This window comes from Alosa pseudoharengus, unplaced genomic scaffold (assembly GCF_046254945.1).
Source record: "Alosa pseudoharengus isolate Yale_2024_CS ecotype anadromous, Long Island Sound unplaced genomic scaffold, YU_APseudo_1.1 YU_APseudo_1.1_scf_23, whole genome shotgun sequence".
Taxonomy (NCBI): domain Eukaryota; kingdom Metazoa; phylum Chordata; class Actinopteri; order Clupeiformes; family Clupeidae; genus Alosa; species Alosa pseudoharengus.
Genome location: NW_027468685.1, coordinates 14,388,462 through 14,399,528, shown reverse-complemented (window position 1 = coordinate 14,399,528; position 11,067 = coordinate 14,388,462). Strand labels below are relative to the sequence as shown.

Genomic DNA, 11,067 nt, shown 5'->3' with positions numbered 1-11,067 from the left:
GTTATTTGCAGCCCTAACTGTAGCAAGAAAAACTATATATTGCACCTTTAAAGCTCAATGTGTGTTCTACACTTTGGCAGTGAAGGTCAACCCATTCTTTGTGGTTGCTAGCAATATTCCAACCAAATGCATGAGTTTGTTCTAAGCTAATAGTACATTTTTTAACTGATGATTATTGGTATGAGGTCAGTATGAAGGTTGAATTTTCACTTTTGGATAAACTATCCTTTTAATGTAATATTTTTAATTGTAAGTAAAGTTGTACTAATATTTTTCTGAAAATGAATTTGTATTAAAACAAAAGCACATAAAATGAATTAATTCTTTTACATGTTTCTTTTACATGTTTATTTTCCTTGATAAAGAGTATGTTTTATGTAACATTATGCTTGAAAATATGCATTGAACTTAACAAAAGCTCACTCACAGGAGTTACCTAAGTAATAACCTAAATAAGTAAAAACCTAAATATTTCTTTTTACACGTCTTACAAAAATCACAAATGAAAAATACAACCTTGTTAACAGAAATATATTACTTTTGTAGTTTGTTTTACTTTTACGGTCCTCCTTGAACAAGACTGAGGCAATAATGGGATATCATTCTGTTCCTCCATCCTCTTTGGCTGGCTCATATTGGAGAAGCTGTGAAACAAATTTCACACATAGGGTCAGAGTCTTCCCATCAGTCAGACCCATAATTCATCTTGTGAAGTGCCAGGAAAAGAAACAAAGTAAACGGAAAACAGGACAGAAACAAAATTAAAGGCTAATCCAAAATACTTTTTGACAAATTTCTCATAGTCCCTGGTTGTCCTTTCTGTATGTGCATTCACACACACTACAGTGTTTTTACGTGGTTTGGCTTTGTAAATGGGAAAGCAAAAAAACAAAACCGCTTTGACTGAGCCATCAATGCACTGCTGTATTGGACTATGGCAGGGAGGGGAGCATGTGATCTGAAGGCTGTTGAGCTCCAAGATCAATAATGTCTTGCCAGAATCTCAGACATGATCTTGACATGAATTTCCTCTGTCTGCCACTCACCCGATTCTTGAGATCTTTGTTCTCCTCTGTCAGCATTTCGCATTTGTGCCGGAGGTCGGTCAACTCCAGGCGGAGTGCTTCAGTGTCAGCCGACTCTACCCCGGCACTGCCAAGATGGTTCTTAATGAAGCTTTCAAAGTGGTTAAGGTTATCAAATCAGGTTTCAAAATAGATAAATCACAGATTAAGATAAAATATTGCAGAAGACTTGTATCAGCTAGTCAACATCTTTGTTGAATGGAAGGATACTCCAATGCATTATTTGGTTTTTCTGTCTCTTCATAAAGAGCAATCAGCACTGAAGTCAGGGATAGAAAAGGGCTTTGTTACATTGAGGGGAAGACAATCTAAATATCAAATTGTAAAATGTGTATATATATATATATATATATATATATATATATATATATATATATATATATATAAATGTAACATTAAGGAAACAGTGGGTGGGGGTTGGAGCTTAAAGTTACCATTGGTGAGTCCATCAATGACTCCAGTCTTTTCGAGATATCTCCGAAATTGTTCACGTTTGGACTCAGATCCCTGAGGAAAATGAACACCAGTTAGATTTTGGGTACATATGGATATCACTGTCTCAGTTTTTTGCCTCTTAAATTATAATGCAGTTGTCACTTGTCAGGCTTGCATGGTGGTCATTATTTTGTAGAGGGTTAACATTAATGGAACACTAACATGCAACAACTTGCAAATTTTAGCAGCATTTTTAATGACCAAAATACTTTTGGCATCATCTTGAATGAACTTCAATGGATTTTGGCTAAGTGATGCACTGATAAACACCTGTTCACATTAACTAGGACGTAAGCCTTCACAGTAGCTCCATCACCAACAATCACCAAAATATGGCAGTAACTTTGGTTTATACAGAACCCTGGAGGGTACATTGCAAGATATGTTTGGTGTATCCAGAAAACGTGCGCTCATTTTACTCAATTGTGCACACATTTTACTATATTGTTTTATTAAATACTGGTAGACTCCAGGTGGTGAGGGTAGGTAGCCACACCTCTTCATCCCTTACCTTCAACACAGGAGCACCACAAGACCGTGTTTTAAGTCCACTGTTGTATTCCCTTTACACACATGACTGTACATGAGTTTACACACATGTGAGAGTACATGACTTCAACATCATTGTCAAGTTTGCTGATGACACAGCAATAGTTGGCCTCATGTCTAAGAACAATGTGCAGGCTTACTTGAATAGGTAGACAGACTTTCAAACTGGTGCTAAGACAACAACCTACTCCTAAAATGTTACCAAGACCAAGGAGATGTTTATAGATTTCAGGCGTGATCAGCAGAAAGACTTTCAGGTGGAAAGGGTAGAGAGTTTTAAATATCTTCTTGTTCATATTTCTAGGGGGTATTCCAAGTGTGTGATTTAGTGACAAACCTGGGTAAGTTAACTCAAGAGTTGTAATTTAATTTATTGTACATATAATAAAATGTGTGTACAATTGACTAAATTGAGAGCACAATCTAATAAAGTGAAACCACAATTTAATAAAATGAGCACACATTCAATATACAAAAAATATCTTGCAATGACACCTCACGGGCTCGGTTTAAAAGGTTCACAAGGTTTTATTTATTTATTTATTTATTTATTTATTTATTTTTATCAAAGTTTGTTTGTGGTGTTTTTTTTTTTTTTTTTTTTTTTTTACTTTTAGGTAACTTTAACGTTGCAGCTCATTATTTTTAGACCTAGTTTTACGAACCTAAATAATGCTGTTTATGACAAAATCAAAGTAGCTGTGCTAATTAATATAGAACTAGGCCTGGCTACTGCATCTTAAAAACAAGGTGTACATAACCCACCCAATGAGTTACATGTTCAGAGCCAGAGACCACCAATCCGTTTGTTGGTGTTGTACATTGTCTTCATATTCGGTAACGTTGAATTAAAAGTATGAAACTACATTCAGATATGTTATATAGAACACAGAAATAAGGATACCTAAATTACATATTTCCTTACAACTTAAGTAACAAGTCGTTGCTACAGTGGCTATTGACTTGCGTTGATGGTAGCAGCTAGCTACCGCAGGATAGAAGCTAACGTTAGCGAGAACCACATTAGTTCTAACTTACCCCCAACCTAACAACACTTTAGCAGGAACTAGTTTTCAATACAACATGTTCAAAATGTATTCATAGAATGTTACTTACTCCAGTATGTGCCATTCTGCCGATTTGGAGTCGGTATCTTTTATGATAACCAGTATGACAAACCTAGATCTCTAACTACCAACAGCTGAACTTCCCTCCTCTGCAGGCGCGATTAGGAACAGCTGGGTTTAGTTACCATTGGTTACGGTACACAAAAATGGGCACCCAGCGTCAAAGATCTAAAAGGCAAAGACAGAGAGGGTTCAAGCGGAGCGAGTAATCTATGGACCCTTTCAAGAGAGATCCATTATCAGCATCATTGGCCCCACAAGATTTCCTTTTTAACATTCCATATGTTATCTTAATGCAGAGGAAGTAGATTGGGGCCCAAATAGAACGTTCAAGCATTGTTTTTGTTTACCTTGTTGAAAAGGTCTATAGTTCCTCTGGTAGTCTGTTCTTGTTCCTGGGCTGGTCATCAGGGCTGCAAAATCCCTGTCAGTGAGGAGGGAATGGGTCCCTTCCCACAAATGACTGAAAACAGGCTAGGCTAGAGCATGCACAGGTAGTAGACAGGTGTATTTACTATTTTTTTTTACAGGTTTACATTTGTGTTTGGAAGTTATTTTGTGCAGGTTGTTTTGCCATACAGTACGTAGCCTATGTACGTAAAAAAAGATGGCATTGCCTGTTATAAAAACCTGCTGAACATGTTGATTAATTGCGTCAATTAGGCCTATGCAGTAGGCTAAAACATATTCACATTTCATAGAATATTTAATATCAGAGAGCAGAATGTACCTTTCTTCGACATAGCAGTCTGTCGATCTGCCTATTCAACAGGCTACTCAAGCCTACTCAAGACTCAAGAAAAAAACCTCACACCTCATTGCATTCAGGGTGCGCATGCGAGCGTGTTACAGTACATGTCCCTTCATGTCCCATGACACAACGAAGTTAGTTATTAGGTATGCTAAATGCAAAGTACTGGGCAGCTGTGAGATTGCCAACAAAAGCCATAGAGACCCATAGAGCCAAGCAGAACGACGTAAGGACTTGAAAAACGGAGGTAAAAAGCTTTCATTGGGAGAGGCTGTTTACTGTCTATGGAGAGGCTTGGTGGATACACACCAGGCGCACAAGAGCGCGCTGCACACAAGTGTGCTAGGCCTACTCCTATTCAATAGGTGGCGAAATAGCATGTGCATGTTATGACATGACATATCGAGTTAGTGCTGTAGAAGAACCGTACGTTTGTCTACACAGGGAACGCCAGGTTGTTAGACCTGTGTACAATAAGTGTATCCAACAAAATGACAGGTACGATGTGGATTTGGTAACTGCCACAGTAGCTGTACTTATGTCGTATCCTGCTCGTGGGTTGAGAGGTTAGTTGCTTTTAAGTGAACGGTAGCTGTCGCGGTGGAGCCAGTAATCCAGATAGCAGATAGCTAGCTAGCATAGATAGCAAAGAAGGCAAATCAAAATGTCGATTCAGTATGAGGAACCACTGGGAAGCTACAGTGGCGACTCTTTGAAAGACTTCGACTATGGAGTGGACGAACCCGACATCGAGGACAATTCACCCTCCTCTGATAGCAAACCAAGAATATTACTAATGGGTTTGCGACGGAGCGGGAAGTCATCTATTCAGAAGGTAACGTTACTCACAGCACACAACGTCAGGTAACAGTAACAATAGTGGGTAATGTTAACGTTAACTAGGCTATTTCATGATTGTACTGCAGTGCAAGATCTGATTTACCTAAGATAAGATAAATGCCGACATTTTGACCTCTGGAATAAATGGTCAACCATGGGGAATCCGGGTTGCTGGTTACTTCATAGCCAAGGCCTACGTGTTTTTAAAAAACTCTTTACACGAACAGACCAAGAGCTTGGTCAAGTTATCAGCTGTCAATAAGGTAGTAGGCCTAGGCCTAATATCTGTAATCGTCTGATCAAAAATAGCCTTCAAAGTTTTGATGTTCTATTTCAACCCTTTTTAGGTGGTCTTTCATAAGATGTCGCCCAATGAGACCCTGTTCTTGGAGAGCACTAACAAAATCTACAAAGATGACATATCGGACAGCTCCTTTGTAAATTTCCAGATCTGGGACTTCCCAGGTCAAGTGGACTTTTTTGACCCTACCTTTGATTATGAGATGATCTTCAGGGGAACTGGGGCTTTGATCTTTGTGATAGATGCACAGGTAAGATAAACCACTTTGCCTGTTGTTCTTAATGTCATGTCAAAACCATGTTTAACATAAGTCATAACAGTCTTATAAGTGTAGGCTACATTTTACATTCGAACAATCACAAATGCGCTGTTGGTAACTATCAGTTGGATAGGGCATTAAAACAATACAATCGTTTGTGTTTGTGTAACTGGAACAGACATATGTCAGTTTCTAAATTAGAATTTCTCCATTGCACAGGATGTTGATCAGATGACTGCTAGACTTATGATTGTGGTTTCCATTAAGTGGGCTTCATTCTCCCTTCATGTGATTAGATAGACACACAGGAAGTCCAGAAATACAAGTGTTAAAATGTGTCCTTTGACTTGGAAAGTTGTTATTGAAAAATGAGTTGACTTTGCCTAGGCAGGGTCTCTTCAACCTTTTTATTTTACATTAATCCGCTTACCGTATGAATCCTGTTCTGAACATGCAACCTCACTCAGTAACAAGCATGGCACTTACATTTGTCCAGCAAACGCTCTTCTCATATGTGAGGTGAAGTATCGTAAGGCGGATCAAGTAGCTGGTGTCAGTCACCCACCCACCATATATAAATCATATGGAGATCATCATCTGATATGTCAGAAGCTGTCCTTAATGGCATTATTCAGCAGTTTCCTTCATAATCATATTAATAGTTGTAGGCAAACTGGAACTTGGATCAGCCTTAATGCCATTATTCAGCAGTTTCTTCATATTCATATCAGGGCTGTCAAAATAACTGATTAATTTCGATTAATTCATTTGAGAAAAAATAACTGATTAAAAAAAATAACGCAGATTAATTGATTCCGTATGACCTTTGACCCCGAGCCGTTCTAGTTAGTAACCATTACTGTAAAATGAAGGAGAGAGAAGAAAATGTGCTGCCTAGATCATTGATTGGACCATTTACTTTAAAAAAAACGGCCTGATGGTGTTGACAAAACAAAAAAATCTGAGTGGTGCAGCAGGGTGTAGCATCATGATGGAGTGAGCTGCAGAGTGTGGCTTGTGCTGAGTGGTGCAGCAGGGTGTAGCATCATGATGGAGTGAGCTTTTTGACAAAAAAATCAAGTGTTGATTAAAATAAAGTCCTCTGCAATGTCTGCAGCAAGGAATTTTCATATCACCGGAGTTTGTCAACTCTAAAGTCGCACATCAATGGAAAGAAATAGTGTTGACATTGAGGGGAGTCAATGTTATATCTGTGGAATGAAATGCCTTGTATGTGAAAAAAACTTCTTCCCGAAGCACTTTTGAATTTATTTTCTCAGCATATTAGGTCATATCATAAATTATTATGGCCATTATTTGAACAGTGAAAATAATAATAAAAGAGTTTTTGAACTTTAATGTCACTAATGCTGATTATTCAATGATTCATTTGAATTTAAATATTTAAAATACTTTCTCAGCAAAAATTATATATGCAATTAATTAATCATAGAGTATGTAATTAATTAGATACATTTTTTTAATCGATTGACAGCCCTAATTCATATTAATAGTTGTAGGCGAACTTGGACCAGCCGCTTTCCATCTGAAGAGTGACTAAACCATTTGCTTGTGTGCATTTGAAGGATGACTACGTTGAAGCCCTAGGTAGGCTGCATTTGACGGTCTCGCGAGCCTTCAGAGTGAACCCAGACATCAACTTTGAGGTCTTTATTCATAAAGTGGACGGCTTGTCTGATGACCACAAAATTGAGACCCAGAGAGATATACACCAGAGAGCCAACGATGACCTAGCAGATGCCAGTCTAGAAAAGCTCCACCTCAGGTTTGGGATCTTCATCTTCATTTCATCTGTATTTATTGGTCAGATTGAAAAAAAAACATAATTTGGAGTTGACACTAATAAAAACCTATGAGAATGCCAACATGTGCCTCTTGGGAGAAGATTTGATCAGCGTCTTGCAGTGCTAGCATCTGAGTTTGTTGTAAGAGAAAGTGGAATAGAGCATTATGTCCAATATTCCAATATATGGTTTAATGTTCTGCTTTATGTCCAATATTCCAATATGTGGTTTAATGTTCTGCATTTCTCATTAGTGGATCACTTTGATACTAAAAGTATGATTCTATGTAATGACTGTATGATATCTGTACTGTCCCTGTGTATATCTGTGTGTGACTGTATTTAGAGATAAGCGGGAATATTATGACTTTGCAGTGTTTCACTGTTCTGCATGGCTGTGTCAGTAGCTATCTGCTCCCGATTGCCAGGTTGCCACTAATCAGAGTCTGATTCAGTGTAGTCCACGTGAAATTGGATGACCAACGCCATCTCCCGTCAGCCTGGAAGGATACTTAAACCTTAAATATTTCCTTGTCTAGTGAGAGCAGCTGATGGATCTTTAGGTGAAGTCATGCTGTCTCTCCCTTGATGCGCATCATTGTAAATAAACTCTGTTCCTGATTTTTCATACTATTGGTCTGACTGGGTCTCTATTAAATCTATGGTATCAAAATTACCATCAGTTGCTAAATCTGTTTTTTTCCCCCCTCTTTTCTTTTTAGCTTTTATCTAACCAGCATATATGATCACTCCATATTCGAGGCCTTCAGTAAAGTAGTTCAGAAGCTCATCCCTCAGCTCCCCACACTAGAGAACCTTCTAAACATCTTCATATCGGTGCGTACCAACCAACATGGCAATAAATCTTCTGCAGTAATAACTGTTGCACAAGTTATTAGTTTCTAGGCCCTTAAGTGATTGCAAGGAAACAGGTTTTCTCATATTCTTAAAAAATCTGTAGTGTGAACAACAGTGTGTGGTGTTCGCTATTCCTCTAAGATGATATGGTGATTTTCAAACAGAATTCTGGGATTGAGAAGGCTTTCCTGTTTGACGTTGTCAGCAAGATCTACATAGCCACAGACAGCTCCCCTGTGGACATGCAGTCATATGAGCTGTGTTGTGACATGATTGACGTTGTCATAGATGTTTCCTGTATTTATGGGTGAGGAACTTGACATTTTTTCTTTTTATTCTCTCTGTTTTCCATTTTGTTGGTGTCATCTTGTGTTTATCAAACCAATGGAGATGGGAGTAAGGAAACTTTGGCTTAAATTATTTTTTTAATGGATTGTAAAACTGTTGCTGAAGTCTGAACACTTCTGCTTTCAGTATGCTTGCTCACATGATGTGTGTATGTGTGTGGGTTTTGTGAAACTGAATGGTTATTGTGGCTGTTTTTGCCACATTGACCACAGTATAAATTACACTAAAGCGCTTCCCCTTGTGCCTGCCCCCATGAACACAGCCTCAGAGAAGACGGCAGTGGAAGCGCCTATGACAAAGAGTCTTTAGCCATTATCAAGCTCAACAACACCACAGTCCTCTACCTGAAGGAGGTCACCAAGTTCCTGGCACTAGTCTGCATCCTTAGGGAGGAGAGCTTCGAGAGAAAAGGTGATGCACTGTAGCTTACATGAAGTTGTATCGGTTTGGTACTTGGTATTTGTGGGTCTCTGGTGTCAGTATTTCCCTATCTGTAAGATAATGTAAAATGTAGTTTGGCTCTTGAACTTAACATGAAGTTGAACATGTATGATTTTACAAAATCATGTGTGCACACCATAGCCATTTTAAGCTGTTTTTTTTTTTAATCAAAATAATACTCTTCTGCAGGTTTGATAGACTACAACTTCCACTGTTTCCGCAAAGCCATCCAGGAAGTGTTTGAAGTGGGCTCCTCTGTCCAAAGATCGGGTTTTCTGGACGGCAGCCCGCCCACCAGCAGCCTAGCAAGCCTGAAGGCAGGAGCTCTCAACGGCACCCCCAGGAATGTTATTTGATATTTGGAACAGTGGGGGCAAGGTGACGGGCAGGGGGTATGGGTGGGGTGGGGTGGGGTGGGGTGGGGTGGGGTGAGTGGGGTATACAGAGAGCCTGCCCACTAACCACAGAAGCCTTCATAAACTCGGGGGGTGGGGGTGGGATGTAGAGAACAATGGTGAGACACTAGTAGTGATGACATCACCATCCGGGGACTGACAATGAGGACACTAAGAAGTATTTCTTTCTCTGAGGCCTGGTTGTTATGCTAGGATATGGGGAGAGGGTCAGATGTTCTTGGTGTCCTTGTACTGTTACACTTGGGGGGGGGGGGGAACTATCTGGAAAAAATAGGACGCCACTTTTCTTTGCCCCCATACCAACAAGTTTACCTACCGTAAATCACAGCTCCAGTATTATGGGATGTTGGCTGCTTATAAGGCTGTGAGTGCAGTGTGTTGGAAATCAGTGATCATTGAGGTTTCAAGTGAGAGGCCGTGTGGAGCTGGAGCTGGAGTGGACCACAATGAATTTGTTTCCACCCGGGCCATGCTGGGTTGGATGCCCATCTGTTTATCTGGACTCCAGATATCCCTGACGATACAGGGATTGTGATTATCTGTGATGTGTGAGCAGTACTTTTACAGCAACCTCTCATAATGGGTCATGCTCAAATGAGAATGCACATGGTCTTGGACGTTCTGGGAAAATGCGAAAAGTCCTGAAGCTCTGTGGGTGACTAAACATCAGGAAAGTGCAGCTGTTCCTCTGAGAGCTACTTACACTCCACTGCCAAGCGTGCCCTTATTTGTAAGCGCAGCGAAGATTTACACACCTCTGTCTGAGATCAGCAAACACGAAACACAGACAGCTGTGTATGTTTACATTTGTACAGATCGACCCCACCCTGCTGTGATGCTGCACTTACTGAAAATGACTTAAGTTCAGAAGGCAAACAGACTGAAAGAAAAAGAGAGTGGAGTTGGAGAATATATATTTTGATGTTTAAATATATATTTTCATGCTCCAGATATTTTGTAAAATGTATGTGCTGTTTTTTTTTTTTATAAATCAAAACATGTAACTGTTGATTGAGTGAGAGTGTGTGTATGCCTGCGTGTGTTTTGGTGTGTGTGTGTGTTTTTCTTTCTGGGGACCAATGTTGCAGCCAGTATTCAGCCCAAGCACTTATCCCCGATATGTCTGGTTGAATACAAACTTGGATTCAGATTCAAATTGGTCAAAGGCCTGACTCGGTCTGGTTAAAGTAGTCATCTTATTTCTGAGTCAATTCCAGTGCCTCAGACATCATATGTGTTGAAATTCAATATGTGCTGTAAAATGACCATGGACAATGGAAACCACCGTTGGATGAGATATAACCGTATATGACTTATTTTTAAGCAAGGAAATGAACACTTATTGTGGTAAATAATAAATAAATTGTGAAATACCATTACTATTCCTTTTTGTTTCTCTGTCATTGTAAATAACTTGATTATGTTATTATTTCTTGTTAAAAATGTAAGAGACAGTCTGTTTGGAGAGTTTGATTTTGTTGCTGTATAATTTGCTGTAGCCTACTCCTGAATATTTGCATGACGTTCTAAGCACTGTGCTAAGGTAATATTCATGGGATTCATGAATTAAGTCGTAGGTCTACCAGTAGATGGCAACCACGTAACATCTTGCAAAAAGCCCAAAGATTTACATTAAGGTAATTCCTGGACTGCTGTCTTTTGAGATAACAACGAGGGAACTATTTCGTGCACTAGTAAGTGGTTCTGGAACTATCCCGTGCTTTTTTGTTTTTGTATTGACTTGCAGCATCACCGATTAGTCCAAACACCATAGGCTACAGCAAAGATTGAGT

At 39.3% G+C, this 11,067-nt stretch overlaps 2 protein-coding genes across 2 annotated transcripts; one reads left to right on the top strand and one right to left on the bottom strand.

Moving 5' to 3' along the window:
* Positions 1–351: 351 nt before the first annotated feature.
* mycbp (MYC binding protein) lies at positions 352–4,002 on the bottom strand. The gene is made up of 6 exons (XM_076300956.1): positions 3,607–4,002; positions 3,246–3,424; positions 1,520–1,592; positions 1,296–1,344; positions 1,047–1,176; positions 352–644 (listed from the first exon to the last, which is right to left on the bottom strand). The coding sequence occupies exons 2-6, from the start codon at positions 3,258–3,260 to the stop codon at positions 600–602; spliced, it is 312 nt and encodes a 103-aa protein (XP_076157071.1). The 5' UTR covers positions 3,261–3,424; positions 3,607–4,002; the 3' UTR covers positions 352–599.
* Positions 4,003–4,367: 365 nt separating this feature from the next.
* On the top strand, positions 4,368–9,260 carry LOC143140663 (ras-related GTP-binding protein C-like). Its single transcript, XM_076301702.1, has 7 exons — positions 4,368–4,842; positions 5,195–5,398; positions 6,994–7,193; positions 7,934–8,048; positions 8,234–8,376; positions 8,680–8,828; positions 9,048–9,260. The coding sequence occupies exons 1-7, from the start codon at positions 4,672–4,674 to the stop codon at positions 9,212–9,214; spliced, it is 1,149 nt and encodes a 382-aa protein (XP_076157817.1). The 5' UTR covers positions 4,368–4,671; the 3' UTR covers positions 9,215–9,260.
* The last annotated feature ends 1,807 nt before the right edge of the window (positions 9,261–11,067 follow it).